We start from the raw sequence: 20,018 nt of genomic DNA on the forward strand, positions 1-20,018 counted from the left end.
ATCTCAAAACCAACTTTACTAAAAGATGAATTTTTATTAGTGAGTTCAGAGACCCCAAACTCCATGTGTATCTGTTCCGAAAAGCAATCTACGCTTTAATCATTTTTAAAGGCAGCCCTCATGTTACCCTATGAGAGCGATAGGCCTTGCAACAGTGAAAACCGAATTTGGCAGTATTTCACCATCAGGACATAAAACCCACATTAGTATATGTGCTAACTTCAACATACACCCTGCCCATGGGGCTACCTAGGGCCTACCTTAGTGGTATCTTACAAGTAAGAAAAGGGAAGGTTTAGGACTGGCAAGTGGGTACCCTTGCCAAGTCGAATTGTCAGTTTAAAACTGCACACACAGACACTGCAGTGGCAGGTCTGACACATGATTACAGGGCTACTAATGTGGGTGGCACAACCAGTGCTGCAGGCTCACTAGTAGCATTTGATTTACAGGCCCTGGGCACTTCTAGTGCACTTTACTAGGGAGTTACTAGTAAATCAAATATGCCAATCATGGATAAACCAATCAACAATACAATTTTAAAGAGAGCATATGCACGTTAGCACTGGTTAGCAGTGGTAAAGTGCCCAGAGTTCAAAAGCCAACAAAAACTGGTCACAAAAAATATAGGAGGCAGGATGCCAAAAGATTGGAGATGACCCTGCAAAAGGAAAAATTTCCAACAATAACCAATTCCTCTCTTACAGCAAGGGTTAGGAGTATACTCCCTATACTTCCTCATTCCAAAGGACGGGTCACTCAGACCTATTCTAGATCTCAGACCACTCAACCTCTACATTCCATCAGAGCATTTCCATATGGTAATTCTCCAAGTTATAATTCCATTGTTACAACAAGGCGACTTCATGACCGCTTTAGATCTGAAGGATACATACTTTCATATTCCCATCCATCCAGCACACCACAAGTACCTCAGATTTGTCATTTCTGTGAACCATTATCAATTCAAGGTTTTACCATTCAAGGTAACAACCTCCCCCAGGGTCTCCACAAAATGTCTAGCAGTAGTTGCAGCATACCTCAGATGACAACTGTAGGAAGTTGGCTCTGTATACACTATTTTAAAGTAAGAAATAGTGTGCACAGAGTCCAAGAGTTCCCCTTAGAGGTAAGATAGTGGCAAAATTAGATAAGTCTAATGCTCTATTTTTGTGGTAGTGTGGTCGAGCAGTAGGCTTATCAGAGGGTAGTGTTAAGCATTTGTTGTACACACAAAGGCAATAAATGAGGAACACAAAAACAACAGTTGATGGAAGGAATGCAGAACAAATCAAACATTCATCCCCAGTCACAGATCTGGGTTTAATCCATCAGTTTTTTTGCTCACCATGCCATTCCAGTTTGGACCCAGCCATATGCAAATCAGTCTTGACCCTGTTCCCTATGGGAACAGTCCAGTTCGAACTGACAGACCAGGTCCTCCCTGGACCAGAAACAAGCATCCGGGGACCGGTTTCGGGGTTTCACCCCTCTTCAGCCAGGCTAGCTTGAATCTGGTGGCATAGTGAGCAAGGGACCCACATCTGGGCATACCCTTCCTACTTGGGGCGACAAACGCAAAAACAACAGTTGATGGACGGAATGCAGAACAAATCAAACATTCACCCCCAGTCAAATGAGGAACACACACTCGAAGACTTACTCCAGGTCAATACGTTTTTACATTGAAAAATATATTTTCTTAGTTTATTTTAAGAACCACAGGTTCAAGATTTACATTAAACAATTTAAATGTAAGGTACTTCACTTAGATACTTTAGGAACTTTGATTGAAAACAATATCATGTACAGTCTTTGTAAAAATGGCAATAAGCTATTTTCAAACTGGACACAGTGCATAAAATCAACAGTTCCTGGGGGAGGTAAGTAAAGGTTAGATTAGGAGGTAAGTAAATCACTTACAAGTCTCAGTTCTGGGGCATAGGCAGCCCACCGTTGGGGGTTCAAGGCAACCCCAGAGTTACCACACCAGCAGCTCATGGCCGGTCAGGTGCAGAGGTCAAAGAGGTGCCCAAAACACATAGGTACCTATGGAGAATAGGGGTGCTCCGGTTCCAGTCTGCCAGCAGGTAAGTACCTGTATCCTCGGGGGCAGACCAGGGGGGTTTTGTAGAGCACTGGGGGGGACACAAGTAGGCAAACAAAACACACCCTCAGTGGCATAGGGGCGGCCGGGTGCAGTGTGCAAAGCAGGCGTCGGGTTTCAGGTAGGAAACAATGGAGGGACCCGGGGGTCACTCTAGCGGTGCAGGCAGGCACAGGGGGTCTTCTCGGGACAGCCACCATCTGGGCTAGGCAGAGGGTCGCCTGGGGGTCACTCCTGCGATGAAGTTCGGTTCCTTCAGGTCCTGGGGGCTGCGGGTGCAGTGTTGGTTCCAGGCGTTGGGTCCCTTGTTACAGGCAGTCGCGGTCAGGGGGAGCCTCTTAATTCTCTCTGCAGGCATCACTGTGGGGGTTCAGGGGGGTCGTCTCTGGTTACTCACGGGCTCGCAGTCGCCAGGGAGTCCTCCCTGAGGTGTTTGTTCTCTGGATCTCAAGCCGGGGGCGTCGGGTGCAGAGTGTGAAGTCTCACGCTTCCGACGGGAAACGTGCAGTCTTTGAAAGTTGCTTCTTTGTTGCAAAGAAGTAGCTGGTTTTGAACAGGGCCGCTGTTCACGGGAGTTTCTTGGTCCTTTAGTCCAGGGCAGTCCTCTGAGGCATCAGAGGTCGCTGGTCCCTGTCGGATGCGTCGCTGGAGCAGGTTTTCGAAGTTGGAGACAGGCCGGTAGGACTGGGGCCAAAGCAGTTGTCGTCTTCCTCCTTCTCTGCAGGCTTGTAGGTCAGCAGTCCTTCTTGTTTCTTCAGGTTGCAGGAATCTGATTTCCTGGGATCTGGGGAGCCCCTAAATAGTGAATTTAGGGGTGTGTTTAGGTCTGGGAGGGCAGTAGCCAATGGCTAATGTCCTTGAAGGTGGCTAAACCCTTTTTGTGCCTCCTCCCTGTGGGGAGGGGGGCACATCCCTAACCCCATTGGGGGAATCCTCCAAACTCAAGATGGAGGATTTCCCAAGGCAGGGGTCACCTCAGCTCAGGACACATTAGGGGCTGTCCTGACTGGTGGGTGACTCCTCCTTGTTTTTCCTCATTATCTCCTCCAGCCTTGTCGCCAAAAGTGGGGGCAGTGGCCGGAGGGGCGGGCATCTCCACTAGCTGGGATGCCCTGGGGTGCTGTAACAAAAGGGGTGAGCCTTTGAGGCTCGCCGCCAGGTGTTACAGTTCCTGCAGGCGGAGGTGAGAAGCACCTCCACCCAGTACAGGCTTTGTTCCTGGCCACAGAGTGACAAAGGCACTCTCCCCATGTGGCCAGCAACATGTCTGGTGTGTGGCAGGCTGGCAGAAACTGGTCAGCCTACACTAGAAGTCAGGTAGGTATTCCGGGGGCATCTCTAAGAATCCCTCTTGGTGTATGTTACAATAAATTGCACACTGGCATCAGTGTGCATTTATTGTGCTGAGAAGTTTGATACCAAACTTCCCAGTTTTCAGTGTAGCCATTATGGAACTGTGGAGTTCGTGTTTGACAAACTCCCAGACCATATACTCTTATTGGCTACCCTGTACTTACAATGTCTAAGGTTTTGCTTAGACACTGTAGGGGCGTAGTGCTCATGCACACATGCCCTCACCTGTGGTATAGAGCACCCTGCCTTAGGGCTGTAAGGCCTGCTAGAGGGGTGACTTACCTATGCCACAGGAAGTGTGAGGTTGGCATGGCACTCTGAGGGGACTGCAATGTCGACTTAGTAATTTTCTCCCCACCAGCACACACAAGCTGAGAGGCAGTGCGCATGTACTGTAAGAGGGGTCCCCATGGTGGCGTAAGACATGCTGCAGCCCTTAGAGACCTTCCCTGGCATCAGGGCCCTTGGTACCAGGGGTACCATTTACAAGGGACTTACCTGAGTGCCAGGGTTGTGCCAATTGAGGAGACAAAGGTACAGTTTGGGAAAGAACACTGGTGCTGGGGCCTGGTTAGCGGGGTCCCAGCACACTTTCAAATCATAACTTAGCATCAGCAAAGGCAAAATGTTAGGAGTTAACCATGCCAAGGAGGCATTTCCTTACAACAACACATCCATATCCTTCCGTGCTTGGACTACTGGCTGATCAAAGCCAGTACAAACCAACAATGTCAACGTCACACTCAAATCACAATACACCTCTTCATACTCTAAGATTTACAATCAACTTTCTCATATCCCATCTCCAACCTTTACAGATACAGCCTTACCTAGGGGCAATTTTCAATGCTCAGTCAGGGCTAGCATATCCAAGTCCAGCTCGAAACTCTCATTTTCCAAATACGGGACAACCACACCTACACAGTGGGAATAGTAATGCAACTACTAGGGATGATGGTCTCATGCATTCCCGTCGTTCCCCATGCTAGACTACACATGCATCCCTTACAGGAGTGTCTATCTCATTAGTGGTCTCAGTCACAGGGCCCGCCCCAAAATCTAATGTTGTTGGACCACCAGACTCACCGCTCTCTGCAGTGGTGGAATTCCAAAGGGCGGCCCTTTCAGGACCCAGTGCTTCAAATCACTTTCACTACAGATGTGTCGCAGACAGGTTGGGGAGCTCACCTCAGTAGCCTCACAATACATGGTGTATGGGATCACCTTCAACAAGCTTTCAACATCAATTACTTGGAGTTGCAGGCAGTTTTCCTAGCAATCCAAGCTTTTCTGGTTCTAGCCTGTACAGGCAATATGACAGCCATGTATTAAATGCAGAAACACGAGGGACACGTGCTTCTTAGTTGTCCCATCTTGTTCAGACAATATGGAAATGGGCAATTCACCACCATATTTACATAGTGGCAGACTATCTCCCAGGCATGGACAAACAGTTCATAGACCATCTTAACTCCACCCACAAGTCCCTCACCAGTACTTTCAAAGGTGAGGAACACCACAAATAGTTTTCTTCGCCACCACAGAAAAATCAAATTGCCAAAACTTCACGTCCAGATACCACACCCTCGGTCCAAGAGCAATGCTTTATTGATGAATTGGTCAGAGATAATTGCTTATGCTTTCCACCTCTCCCACTCACTCCGTCTCTAGTTCGCAAACGGAGACAAACTTCAATCACAATGATCCTTGTAGCTCCCACATCAGCATGTCAACCTTGGTCCACAACACTTTTGGAACTGTCCGTAATTCCACACGAGAAACTCCTCAACAGGTCGGACCTTCTCACTCAAAATAGAGGTCAGATCAGAAATCCAGATCCCAATCGCTCAACCTTGCATTATTTGCCAGTGATCACACAATGTGAAACCAGTTTACGGGTCAAGTACATTACAGTTAGGTCGAGTAGATCACTAAAGTTTCTCGACCTGCAGATTTAGTAAAATTTTTATGATTTTTCAAAGCCTGCCGTGTTGGAACACCTGTTGTCAGGGGGTATATGGTATTTTCATGTTGATGATGAGGTTTTGTGGTATGTATTGTAAAAGGCCTTGGGTGGTTTCTGTTAGCAGGGTGTTTTTATAGTGTCGTTTGATAAATGGTATTTGGTATTCTGTCAGCCAAGAGAATCTGGTGGTCTATTATGTCAAAACAATTTCTGAATGGTGTCTGTGAAAAAGAGGGGTTGTGGTGTCTACTAACAGATGTGGTTTGTGGTTTTTAAAAGAACATATTGAATAATCCTTTTTCCTCCACTATTTGGGTGGTCTTTTCACTAGCCACTCTGCTTTTTATGCAGCAAAAGAGGCATCCAGCAGCAGGAAGCGAAAGGTGAAGGAGGAAACCAGGGATGTGTCTTCTGATGACGAGGTGAAGCCTAAGCGAGCCTCCATCATCATCTGCATGGTAAGAGCCTCTGCTCCTGCTGTGTTGGTGCATTGTTAAACCTGTATCATCATGCTCCTTGAGTGTGTAATGTTAAGACACTATCTTTTCTGGTACATGTTTCTGCCTGATCTGCTGTGGCAAATGCAGATTACAGGTTTTACATTTTTTGTGATCTTTCATTATCTGCATGGCAGGCCCCAGGGAGAAACATGATTTAGCTGAATAAGGTCACTGAACAAGATGGAATCAATAGAGATGACAGACCTAAAAAGTAGCTTCCTCAAATCCTACGATAAAAGTAAATGATTTGTGCTCAAAATGTTCATGAAGATAAGTGAATGTAGCCAGGTTGTGATGTTTTCTTTGGACCATAGTGACTTTTAGATTGAAAATGCTCCAATATAGGACTCGTTCAACCTTGACCCACTGAGTTTTACCAACGTTTCCAACGTTGTTATATTAAGAACTGATAGGAAAACAAGTATTGTCAAAGACAGTATGCTTGTAAACCTTTACGAACACATACATGAACATATGTAGAAAATGCAACATAAATGACAAAGGACCAGACACACAGCCTTGCACACTTAGCAACACTGATGGAGGCACCCATCTGCATAGACCACACACATCTAGGCACCTGTGCACATACCTAGCAGACACACACATAAGTAGAAGAACTGAATATGTTTGAAGCAGGAATTTCTTGACACTTTAGAACTAGTTTCTAGTATCTAGCAGCAAGGCCCCACGCAGCCACGGGCTCATGCAGCTACCATAGAGCAACGCAGAGACGTGAGGTGCCCCAGTAAAGTGAGAGCGCAGACCATCCAGCTCCCGAAGAAATCTTTGGGGCAAATCCAATGGATTTCCGCAAGTAGATAAACTAAGCAAAGCAATATGGTCATTTTGAAGACAGCCATGTAGCCACTGACCGAAAAAGGCAAGATGGTACAAATGTCGATGGAGCACTGCAGCCCAGTCAACATACACCCGAAGTTCCACATATAGATCAAGTCCGGGAGCTGTAAAAAGCCACTCCAAGGTACTTCACCATATCTCGTCCCCACGTCAGCGCCGTGGGTAAAGGACCCCGCGCAGGGACATCTCCCCTCAGGGTGTAGTTACATGACTTGTTCCAGTTGACTACAAGTCCCAAGTGAGGCCTGAAATCCGACAGCGCAGCTACTGCCCCTAGAAGGTCAGTTCCTTCCACCTAAGATACAACATGTCTTCTACATACAGAGAGAGATAGGTACAGTTAGCGGTGATGCTCAGGCCCTGAAAGTGTAGTCTCTGGTGAACCAAAGCAATCAAAGGGCTCCATTGCTAGTGCGAATAAAATTGGTGACAGGTGGCAACCCTGCTGAGTAGCCTGCTACATCGCGAAAGCCTCCGATATCAAGGCACCAATACAGATCCCAGCCAGGGAGCCAGTGTAAAGAAGCTTCGACCACTTGTCGAACGGCAAACCCAAACCCATGTTAAGCATAGTAGCATATAGGAATTAACAGCGGAGTGAGTCGAATACCTTCCTAATGTTTACCGAGAAAATCAGTGTATCCAAGGGGATGCTCTCTATTATCTAATGCCAGGAATAATTGCTGCATAGGAATGAAGCCTGTTTGATCCGATGAACTAAAGAACACACATGAAGAAGTAGCCAAGTCGCCAATATTTTACTCAAGATTTTGTAGTCTACATTAAGCATAGCTAAGGGGCGGTAATAATCAAGCAGAAGAGGGGGGGGGTCCTTACCCTTATATGGACGCTACGTTGTTTGAAGTAGTACAACACATTATATAACTTAGATGGGGACGGCAGGCACCGCACATTTCATATAGGCAGTTTACTATGCGTAGCGATGAGTGGAAGACTAAGAAGAAAAAGAGTTGCTTAGAGAACCCAGTCGTACAGGAACCTCGCGGTATCAGGCAGGCCCCGCTGTACCAAACACACATTGCCACAGCCTCATATGTCCCACCACCAGCAGACTAACAAATGCACAAAAAGACACAACCAACCAAAATACCAAACCAACAGTTCCCCCACCACCCTCCAAGGACTGAGACACACAACCACCCTGTCCAAACAACCTCCCTCACAGGCTCCAAACAGGAACCAACAAAATCCCAAAGGCCAACCAGATGCATAACGGAAGAAATATATATAAGGAGGAAGCCACCAGCAAGAGGTGGAAAACCAACACTCCAGAAAGACAATATGACATTGGAGCCCGTCCCGTAATCCCCTCCCCCCCCCACCTGGACTCCCCCTCCCCCCCAACCCCTCAGATAGAAGCACAGAAAAGGAATATTAATAGGCCGCCTGTAAACCATCCCACCTCACAACCACAGTTTAGAAACAAGACAGAACACCCCTGATAAGCCCCACAAAGCTTCTCGAAATAAATCTTCCACAGAACCAGGAGTGACCCCAGGCAGAATGTCTAGGAGTAGTGGAGTCTTCCAAATCTGATGCAGAGGAGCGGCTTGCTGAAGACATATGTCTCACATGGTCCCCACCAGTGAGGCAGCAGTTTCAACTGCCCTCGATTGTTCCAGCTCCACCTGCGACCTGGAAGGGTACGTCGCCCCTCGTCGCCTATAATGTTGGTGGTAAGGTTGCAAAGAGTGGCTAGGTCTCTGGCCGCATAGTATCTTTGTCGTAATGTTCAATCCAGCCCCAAGCCAGAGGGAGCTGTGAAAAAAATGCACAACATCCTCAGATTGGACCCGCAGACTAGCAGAGAAGAGAACAGCTGCCCCATCTCGTGCAGCTTTTTCTTTACCACCAGGAAGGATGCTCTCTGTCTTTGAACCTGGGGAGTAAAGTAGGAGTATAAGGACGTCTTGGCGCTGCCCACCACAGGTGGGCCGTATGCACAGGCCTGCTGCAGAAGATGATCCCGGTCCCAGAAATGTAGAAGACGGGCCACTACTGGACGCGGTGGAGCCCCAGGATGGGGCTCCCACGCTGGCACCATGGCATTCCAATGCTTAGAAGTTGGAGAGACCTTTGGGGTAACAACCTCTTGGACCTAGTCTCAATGAAAGCCAGCAAGCAACCTCCCACAGCTTGCTCAGGTCACCCCACAATACAGACATTATTATGCCTCACCCGACCCTCCTGGCCTTCCAAGCAGATGGCCAAATGCCAATAGAATTTTGATATCTTAAACTGTCTCAAGAATGCATAGACATTCTTAAGGAAGCACGTAGACCCACTACTAGGGCATGCTATGCAGAAAAATGGAAATGTTTTGTCTGCCAGTGTCTCCGTCACTGACCCTTCCAAGATCCCAGTGCAGGGTATTCTTTCCTACCTTCTTCATTTGCAAAAAGGAGACTTAGCTTACACTTCCCTAAGATTACGTTTAGCAGCCACAGCGACCTACCTTCAGAACAGAAAACATTCTTCACTTTTCAAGATTCCAGTCATTAAAGCTTTCATGGAAGGACTTAAGAGAGTGATTTCACCAAGGAAACCTCCAGAACCTTCTTGGAATCTAAGGGCCTTATTTACGGCACACTGCGCCACTTGAGTGTCATTTCTTTTGTCGCTCTGGTAGAGCAGTGTACTGCCTCATATTTGCAAGGCAACGGAAAGCCACATTATGTGACTTTTCTTGGCCTTGTAAATATGGACCACTTTCATGCGTAACACTGTGTAAAAGGGGCGCTTGCTGAGGGTATTCCCACGCAACACCAGTGGAATCCAAAGGAATATGACACATTCCCAAATTTACAAGTCTTGGAAGGTGTCAGATTCCTACGTCACCTCAGGGTTAGCGTTAAAATGACACAACGGGGAGAAATAGCATTATTTTCCCTGCTTCTTTGCTATTTCTTTGTGTGTTGCATTCTACAGCACACATAGAAAGAGAAAACGGCCTTTAATGATTGTTCATGTGCAGGAAGGTGCTCCTTCCTGCTCATAAACAATCATCCCTGCAACGCAGGCACCCTTGCACCATGGTGCAAGGTTGCCTGCATTGGCGCTAGGCAGCAATTTGTGCACCAGCCCAGGGGACATGGACGGGAATGCACCATATCTTATAGATTCGGTGCATTCCTGCCATTTTGTTTTGATGCAGGTCAGGGCTGCTCAGCAAGAAGGCTTGGAGCGCTGCCCTGCTCCAAAACTTAGTGAATGAGGCCCTAAATATTACACCCTCAAGATTCATGGGCCCACCATTTGAGCCTTTACATTCATGCCCTTTACAATTTTTGTCTTGGAAGGTAACATTCGTAGTTGCTATCACTTCACTCAGTCGTGTAAGTGAGCTCCAGACCTTAACCTTGCTAGGACCTTTTTTTTTCTCCAAATACTCATGCATAAAGTAGTTGTTCGGACCTACCTAAAATTCGTACCAAATGTTGTTATCTCAATTCCAGCTAAACCAATCTATTGAATTGCCAGTCTTCTTTCCGCAACCACATTCTGTTGCGGAAAGAGCTCTCCACAGTCCCATTTGACAGACTTGTGAAATACAAAATAAACTTTCTACCTTTTTTTGTTGAAAATCAATGGTTAAATACCCCAGTGGGTTAGAGGGTAGAGGTAGTCTTCCAAATGCAAATGTGAGCATCTCATTGGGAAAGGCCTAACATTAACACTCCTTGGCTAAACAAATGGGTGCGTTAAAAATATATTTACCAGAACAGTACGAGCAGCAGCAGCTGAAGTGTCTGAGAAGACACTGAAAAAACAAAAATAATGTGCTGTCACCCATGTTTCTGAACTCATCCTTGGCTTAAAGTTTGGTATGATTTAGGCGGAGTGCTCGATTAGGCCCCACTTCAACAAGTGCAGCATTGCTGCTGGCACTGCCCCGCAAGGGCCATCAGTTCTCCATTTCTCCTTAATCAGAGGAGAGGCGGTGGGCCACACCTAATACATGAACAAACAAAAACAAAAAACCCCACCTTCAGGTACATGCAAGTCAGTGGCCCATATTTACCAACTAGCATACAAATGCTGAAAAGTGCATGATTACACTGCATAAGCCAACCATTAGAAATAGAATTTGGTGGCAGGCAAGACGCATACTCGTGCAGCGATCAAAGCACAAACCTACAATTTTCTCACAATCAAGGGACTGGGGTGTGGGAAACTGGCACCTATTGCAGTACCCCCTTACTCCCAGGACTGGACTGGAGTGCACTGGGATCCTGCTAACCAGGTTCCCAGTGCTGGTGTTCTTTCCCTAAAACATTATCAATGTAATTGGATATACCTTTAGCTACCACTATAAGTCCCTAGTAAAAGGTACTTAGGTACCCAGGGCATGGGCTACTATGGGTAACCCCCTGAGGGCAGCAGCACTGACTGTGCCACCCTCTAGGACCATGCATCCAGATGCACCCAACACTGCCATAGCAGGCTGAGTTTTCTGGTGCAAACCTAACACACCAATCTCGACTTGGCACACTACCTGTGTGCCCTGTCCATCATACAATGCATTTACTATGGGTAAGACACCCCTCTGGCAAGCCTTATAGCCCTAAGGCAGGGTGCTCCAGATTATATGTGAGGGCATAGTTGCATGAACAGTATGCCCCCACTGTGTCCTTGCCAAACCTGGGACATAGTGAGTGAACAGAGCAGCCATTTTAATGCATGTGCTGGACACTGGTTAAATACAAGTTTCCCAGCTACATGATGGCCATTCTGAACCCTGGATTGTTTGGAATCAAACAACCAAGAATGATAAATCCAAGCTGGTACCAGTATTGGATTTATTATAAAATGTACTCTGGGGTCACCTTAGAGGTGCCCCCTGCAAATGCTAACTATCCTGGCATGGTTGCTGACTGGGTCCAGCCAGCCTACCACATCCAGACAGCCAATATACAAACTTTGGGGGAGAGCCCTGTCTCAATGGTTTGTAAAACAATGCCCTTCCTGGGTGGAGGAGCTAACTCCGCCTCCCTCAGGAATGTGGACTACCTGGAAATGAGCTTCAAAGCACTACCGCTCTTGAAACTCGACCCCCAGGCCTGCTGCTAGCAGCAGATGCCCTCCCCCTTTGCAAACTCCCACTTCTGGACAGAGCAAAGGTGGGAAAATGACACTAAGGGTAGGAGGAGGGGTCTCACTGAGCATGCACCACCCCTAGGGGCTTGGAGGCGAAGAGGATCCTCCATTTCATTTTCCTCCATGTTGGATGGCAGGAAAATAGCCAATTAGGTTTAGAGAAGTGACCCTTACCACAGGAAGGAGTCACTGTAGTGGGTGTAGCCACCCAAGGGTAAGTGTCCCACTGGACACTACCAGGTTCCATTAAAACACCCATTAAATTCAGTATTTAGTGAGCTCCCCTAGACCAAGAAATCAGATTTGAAAAGACAAAGAAGACCAGCATCAAAGAAGATCCAAAGCAAGAGAACTAAGGACATGCCACACAGGAAAAGGCGCAAAAATCGCAGCTGTGGAGGTGCTGGACACTGGTTTGACCCCAAGAAACACAGGGGACCTCCAGGTTTCAAGAAACACCCCAGATCTCCCTTCTGAATGGAGGCACCACTCAAAAAGCAAGCAAGAACCAACAAGCCAGTGAGGGTCACTTCACTGACCTGCTGATATCTCTGCAACCAGAAGTCTCAGCTGGACCCGATGAAACACCAATGAGCGCCCGGGCGTGACCTACAAGTGTGCTAAATTTGGTGGCACTGCACCCTCCAGTGGCCAAGTTACGCCAGTACCCTGGGTACAGGTCAACTGAAGTCAGAAAACTCGAAAACCAGCTCCCTCGGAGCTGAAAAAGGATCAGGAGGAAGCCCCAGTCGAGGGACTTCAGGAACACCCCGGACCTCTGACCAGAGTGCCCATGTTGTCCTGTAAGCAGCCCTCAAAGAGACTCACCTCCAGCTCCAAAGGACTCTGTTGCGCACAGCTCCTGGATCTCCAACTCGCCCTGCACCTGGCCGCCCTGAGCCTTGCATCACGGGATCTGCTGTGTGCCCCAGGTCCCCAGCCCCTAGCGACCTCAACAGCACAAGGGGACCCCAAGGCACCATCTTTTAATTTGCAAACCAGCTCATTTTCCTGTGCCTTTGCAAAGAGACTTTCCAAGCTGCTCCTGCCGGAACCGGGAGCCGCCTGAGGCTCTTTAGCTGGCACAGTGTGCCCACCAACTGCTGCAACCACCCTGCAAAAGGAGAGACTGGTAACTCAACTGTACGATTTTGAATGCATTTTTAAAGGTGACTGTGCATTGATTCCAATGGTGCGTAATTACGCACAGAAAGAGTAACTTTATCAAAACTTTAAAAAGTCATATCTCAAAAAGTACTTAACGTATTCTAAAGATCTTGGTCTTAAAATTTAGATAAAAATCGGAAGTATTAGTTTATAAAATCTGGTCTTGAGTTATTCATTGAGTATGTGTGGTGCATGATTGGAATTGAGGATAGAGCAAAAACATAGCACATCTCCAGGATAAGCCTAACTGCTCGATCAGCTACCTTAAAAATTGGAGCATTAGGAGGTTTAACTTTTACCTCTGGAAACCAACATGTGGTTGTCTGGACCCCCTGCATAGCGTTCCTAGTTTTGCACACTACATAGAGGGCCAGCCTCCAACATGGGGTCTCATTGAACACCAGGCAAACCATTGTGCTACTAGCCAGCATATAGTAAAATAAAAAAGGTATTAACACCAAAACAAGCAATACCCTGAATATAGGCATATCCCCCTGTTTGATGACCTTTCTGTAGAGGTTTTTGTCATATGGAGTACGTGAATTATTAGTATATCACAGAATATATGTAAATTTACAGTCCATCTAAATGCCATGTAAAAGGTTGTCGTCACCCCCAAAATAGTGCAAGAGTCGTAATTGAACTGCTACACACCCACACAATCATTTAGACTGGCGTAGTAAAATAATTTCTGCATTTGGGGTGTTGAGGTGGCTGTGATGTTGTGTTGCTGAGCAAAGCTGGCACATTTCTGTGGCGTTTAGGTTTTGTATCCTAATCATAACTTCCTCTCAAATGAAATTTGTAAGGGAACGTTTGTGTATTTGTACAAGTAATGGTATATGCTCTTCTGAGTATAAAACCATAAGCCCCCCAGCCTTCAGAACCAGCTGTGGCCAAACGTGTGTGGGGCCGCCAGAACTTCTGGGAGACTCAAGGGCACACCACAATTTCAGAAGGGCAGAGGGAAGGCCATAATTGCTCACACTTGCACTTCTTTTACTCTCCTCCCCACATATTGTAGTGTGTGCTACGCATTGCTGTTCTATCTAAGACCTTTAAACCAGCATGCTTGTATTCTGCACTTAAAAACCTGACTAATCGTTTAAGAATCGAGCTCATGTGGAATGGACCTGGCATTCTATGGTGGTAATAGTAGTTGTAAGGAAAATTCTACCTTCACAGTATTAACTTAAACCAGTCCTGGCTGGTAGTAATTCCTCACCATAAATGACAGAGGTTCAGGGGGAAAAATAAGGCTATCACTATTTATGTTGGTTTTGGCTTACATGGTAAACAAAACCTGAAAATAAAATGTATGGAACTCTAAAAAAAATCTTATTTTAACACCTTTTTTTCTGGTTATGAACGTGAGCTTATGTGTGCTCATTATTGTGAGAATGAGGACGAAAGTCACTGAATCCCACATATTGGGCTTTGCGGTCCTTATGCACTCAGAACTGTGTTTGCAAGGCAATTTGTTCAAAGTCTTCACCCTCACGTCCCATTTCAGGAAGCGGAGGTGGAAAGTACCCCCACAGTCAGCAGCTCGCTGTACCCAGAGGACTCTGGGATCGGAAGCGCCTCGAACAGTCCTCAGGGCAGCTCAGGCAGCCCCCAGATGATTCCAGACAGTCCACAAAGAAGCCCTGACAGTAAGACCCACGAATGTTCATTTATCCATGTGTCTCTTTGAATTTCCACCCATCTGCTCCCTGTACCTTTCTCTTGACTCTTCTATCCCACTGACTGTGTTCTGTGTGTTATGTCCACCTACTCCCTGACTCACTGTCCTTCCTGTACACTGGTCCCCACTGACCTTGCTCTGTAGGCATTTGTCGGACTGGCCCTCTTACCCTCACCTGTCCATGTCTTCACCTCTCTGGTCCCTGTTGCCTGACCCATAGATGTCTTCTTTCTTTTTTATTATTTTATGATCTGCTTTATTATCTTATTTAGTGTCTGCTGCCACTGTACTGTTATCATTCTACACTGCGTGCCTTTACTTATCCAAAAGTCCACTGATTCTCAACTTTGTGAATTTGTCTGCTTTCCCTTCTAATCTATTCTTTTATTGTCTTTATTGGTTTTTCAATATCTTCCGAGCTTGATATCACCATCTTTCACATCCCTTTTCATGGGTATAAAAATCTTGGTGCAGTACATAAAGATTAAGGCTAGAATCAACTGTTATACCATTCAACCATTAAATTTACTCATCAGTCACCGTTGAGGAGTGCTGGAATTGGAAAGAAATACTCAGGGAACCCATAAATTGGCAGGCAAGGTGTGGCAGGGGAAAGGGGGATGAGCCATGAGGGGTGGGGTTTAAAAAGAAATCTGCTGTCAAGAAACTTCCAATAAGGACAGTATACCCATCTAGACTACTTAACTGGTCACAAAGAAGCTGTATTTTAAAATATATTACAGGGTTAAGACACCTGTTACAGAGATCATTGTGTGCCCAGCAATTGTAAGGGATTAATATAGTGGTAAAATAACTCTAGTGGTTAACAAGGTTCTGGAAAAAAGTCTGTGTTTTGTCCAGTGACAAAACTCAGAAAGTAGCGTAGTGGGTTAATGTGCCTGCTGCAGAGCACATCATGTCAAATGCAGATCATAGATGTGTTATTTAGACAGGTAAGTGGACTATTGCTTATGACACTGAGATAATTTTGTAACTTCGAGTTCGTAAGTTGCAAGTTTCCATTTATATCACTATGCTCTATTTATCATCATTAAGGAGCTGCATTCAAACTGTAAGTCATGGGTTTGGATCCTTATTGTTTTTTTCTCAGTCTGTTGTCATTCTAAGATTGCAAAGAAAGGTTCAGTTGGGAAGAATTAGTCTTAGTAGTACAATCACTATGTTAGGTTTTATATCCTGACTTTGTGTTTTTCTTGACCATTCACTCCCAACGAATAATGTCTACAAGTGTGGATGGTATGATTCCTACACCTTACAAGTTATAACCCTCATTGTCTTATTGCCCGAACATTGATTTACAAATGTGTATGATTGATTATCCCTTTGTGTGTGATAAGCGCTCTGATACCCTCCACTGTGATGAACAGTGTTATAAAATAATTACATAAATATTTAATTACTCATACAGACAGATAGATCTTGCATTCCTATAGTGCAAGCACATCTCTTAAATAGGCAGCTGAACAAAGTTAAAAACCTGCCTCCAAATCATAGTTTGTAGTTGATCATAGTAAGTATAGTAAGTTAATTAAGCACTTGTGAAGTGCTAACATACTGTGCGCCTAGGTGTTATGCTCCAGACCTCTCATCCAGTATTATGCTCAACAAAAGTATGGCAGATAGCCCTTTAAACCAGTCCTTTCTTTTGGGCCCAGTTGGAAGTGTATAAAGTAAAGGCCCCTGCCGTTTGCACGTTGCTACTGCAAGCGGAATGCAGAAAAATGTGGAGACGTTGCAGAAAAATGCCTGGTGTCCGAGAATGACACCCAGACAAATTCAACAGAAGTAACCAGGATTCAGCACATTCCCTCTACTTTCCAGAGGAAGTCAATTCTCATGTGCCCATGATTGAGCACATCTATTTTCAGACTTGGAGGGCAGGGCAGTGAAACCATGCCTAGACAGGAGAGAAAAGAATAAAGGGGTCGGCGAAGGGACAGCATTTGCCCTCGGTGAGACTGCTTTTCATAGTACCCAGCCCTTTTGAAATCATCTCAGCCCACTGGCACCGCTGGTTATGCCTAATCCACTATATGTTCTATTTTCACTCTTGTTTACTGTGTATTCTTTTGTCTTTCCTGCCGCTGCCATGGTGGTTTTTCATTGGATTTTGCTTCGAGTGCATCCAAATAGCCACTTAAATGCACATATCTCCTTTCCCTGTCCCCTGTCTATGAGGAGTCAGACAGCATATGTATTTTGCATGTACCCACTTGGTCAGGTCGTGCAACCACTTGTCAGTCTGTGGCACGGAAGGAGATTTCCATGACATGGCGATGCGCCTTTTTGCTCATACCAGGGTAAGGTCAATAGATTTGCTGTTTGATGGCATGTGTGGCTGTAAATACACATGCTTTGCATATCTCTGCCATTTAATGTTGGGTCTGGAAGTTTGCAAGTTGTTTTTCTTCAAAGGAGTCTTTGAAGACACGAGGTAGAGTGACTCCTCCTCTTGGTGAAAATGCCCTTGGACATAGGCTGCATTGTTAGATTGTTTTATTTCTGCTGTTGAGTTGAGTTTTAGTCGTGGCTGTCTGCACTCTGGGATGAGACATTTCTTGGGCTTCTTTCAGTTCATGTGTCACCCTTACCCTTGTCTGTATTGTTTTCGAACTTGTATCCTATCTTGCATATAATCTCTTAGAAAACTATTGCTCATTGATCGACGTGCTTTTCGCACCAGCTTTCGGGGTCTATATTTCCATTACCTCCAACTTCATCAGAGAATGCCCTGCTGATGGAATGGACGCCTTTTCAGTCCTGCCTGAACTACCAGGCAAAATATCCCCGGACTGATCTCAATCAATCAATCAATCAATCATTCATTTGTAGAGCGCGCTACTCACCCGCAAGAGTCTCAAGGTGCTGAGGGGGAGGGGCAGGGGAGATGGTACTGCTCGAACAGCCAGGTCTTGAGGCATTTCCCAAAGGTCAGCAGGTCCTGGATCTGTCGTAGGTGGACGGGGAGGGAGTTCCACGTCTTGGCGGCGAGGTGGGAGAACGATCTGCCGCTGGCTGTAGTTCGGTGGATGCGAGGAACGAAGGCGAGGTTGGCGGAGCGGAGTTGATGCTTGGGAGTGTAGAAGGTGAGCGGCTCGTTGAGGTAAGCAGGGCCGGCGTTGTAGAGTGCTTCGTGGGCGTGGGTGAGGAGCTTGAAGGTGATCCTCTTGTTGACGGGGAGCCAGTGTAGGTCTCTCAGGTGGGCTGAGATGTGGTTGCAGCGTGGGATGTCGAGGATGAGGCGTGCAGAGGCGTTCTGTATATGTTGCAGTCTGATCTGGAGCTTGCCCGTGGTTCCAGCATAGAGTATTACCGTAGTCCAGTCTGCTGCTGACGAGGGCCTGGGTGACCGTCCTTCTGGTTTCGGTGGGGTTCCACCTGAAGATCTTGCGGAGCATGCGGAGGGTGTTGAAGCAGGAAGATGAGACAGTGTTGACTTGCTGGGTCATCGTGAGCGATGAGTCCAGGATGAATCCTAGGTTGCGTGCGTGGGTGGTGGGCGTCGGTGCAGTTCCTAGAGTGGCTGGCCACCAGGAGTTGTCCCAGGCAAAGGGGTTGGAGCCGAGTATGAGGATCTCCATCTTGTCTGAGTTCAGTCTCAGGCGGCTGCCCTCCATCCAGTTGGCGATCGCCTTTATTCCGCTGTGGAGGTTGATTTTCGCGGTGGTGGGGCCTTGGTGAGTGAGAGGATCAGCTAGGTGTAATTGGCGTAGGAGACGATGTTGAGGTTGTGTGATTGGACGATGTTGGTGAGCGGTACCATGTAGATGTTGAAAAGGGTTGGGCTGAGGGAGGATCCATGGGGAACGCCATAGATGGTCTTGGTGGCTTCAGATAGGAAGGGAGGGAGGCAGACTTTCTGGGTTCTGCCGGAGAAGAAAGGATGTATTCCAGTCCAGGGCTTTGTGGTGGATCCCTGCATCGTGAAGGCGTGTGCAAAGGGTGTGGTGGCAGCCGGTGTCGAAGGCAGCCGGGAGGTCTAAGAGGATGAGGGCCGCAGTTTCACCTCTGTCTAGCATGTTCCTGAAGTCGTTGGTGGCAGCGATAAGGGCGGTCTTGGTGCTGTGGTTGCTACAGAAACCGGATTGAGATGTGTCCAGCGTGTTGTTGTCTTCAAGGAAGTGGGTCAGCTGACCGTTGACGATCTTCTCGATGACCTTTGCCGGGAAGGGGGGAGGAGGGAGATGGACCGGTAGTTCTTGAGACGCTTGGGTCTGCTTTGGGTTTCTTTAGCAGGGTGTTGACTTTGGTGTGCTTCCAGCTTTCCAGGAAGGTGGCGGTCTCGAAGGAGCTGTTGACAATCATTCGGAGTTGGGGGGCGATGATGGAGCTTGCTTGTTGAAGACGTGGTGAGGGCAGGGGTCGGAGGGTGAGCCGGAGAGGATGGTGCTCATAATATTGATGGTATCCTCGTCGTTGATGTGGGTCCCGGAGAGCAGGAGGTTGGTGTGGCTGGGGTCCGGTGAGTCAGGGTTAGTGGTGACAGCGGCTGTCGTGGGGGTCGAGGTGTTGAAGCTGCTGTGGATGTCTGTGATCTTGCGGTGAAAGAAGGTGGAGAGGTAGTCACAGAGGTCTTGCGAAGGTGGGGTGTCGTTTGAGCAGGACCTTGGGTTTGTGAGTTTCTTAACAATGTTGAAGAGCTCTTTGCTGTTGTGTGCGTTGTTGTCGATGCGTTCCTTGTTGGAGGATCTCTTGGTGATCTGGATGAGCTGGTGGTGCTTGCGGATGGCATTCTTGAGGGAAGTGTGGTTGATCTCTGTTTGTTCGTGGCGCCACTTCTTCTTGAGTTTTCGTCACTCCCGTTTGGAGGCCTGACGGTCGGCGGTGAACCAGATGGCCTTAGTGCTGGTGCGATTGTTTAAGGGATTCTTGATCGAGGCGAGGGTGTTGGCGCAGTCGTCTGTCCATTGTCTGAGGTTGCGGGCGGCTGGCTGTGTTTGGGTCGGAAGTGATGGGTGGTGGTGCTGGGGCGAGGGTGGAGATCGGTTGGTCATCAGTGACCTTGTTCCAGCTGCGGTGGGGAATCTGTTGCGGGTGGTGGTGCATGGTGAGTTTCTTGAAGGTGAAGTGGACGCAACGGTGGTCGGTCTTGTGGAGTTCGGTGGTGTTGCTGAAGGCGACGTGGCTGCTGGCGTAGAAGACGGGGTTAAGCGTGTGGCCGGCGGAGTGGGTGGGCATTGTGACAAGTTGTTTGAGACCAAGGTTGGCGAGATTGTCGAGCAGGGCGGTGGAGTTGCT

General features: G+C 47.2%; 1 protein-coding gene across 1 annotated transcript in view; it reads left to right on the forward strand.

Annotated features, from left to right (window-relative positions):
• LOC138299672 (interferon regulatory factor 9-like) overlaps positions 1–20,018 on the forward strand; it is a 209,017-nt gene that overhangs the window by 30,635 nt on the left and 158,364 nt on the right. The window contains exons 4-5 of the mRNA XM_069238144.1: positions 5,778–5,884; positions 14,586–14,727. Coding sequence (XP_069094245.1) covers positions 5,778–5,884; positions 14,586–14,727 — 249 coding nt within the window. The remainder of the gene's footprint in view (positions 1–5,777; positions 5,885–14,585; positions 14,728–20,018) is intronic.

The sequence above is a fragment of the Pleurodeles waltl genome, chromosome 6 (genome assembly GCF_031143425.1).
Source record: "Pleurodeles waltl isolate 20211129_DDA chromosome 6, aPleWal1.hap1.20221129, whole genome shotgun sequence".
Lineage (NCBI taxonomy): Eukaryota > Metazoa > Chordata > Amphibia > Caudata > Salamandridae > Pleurodeles > Pleurodeles waltl.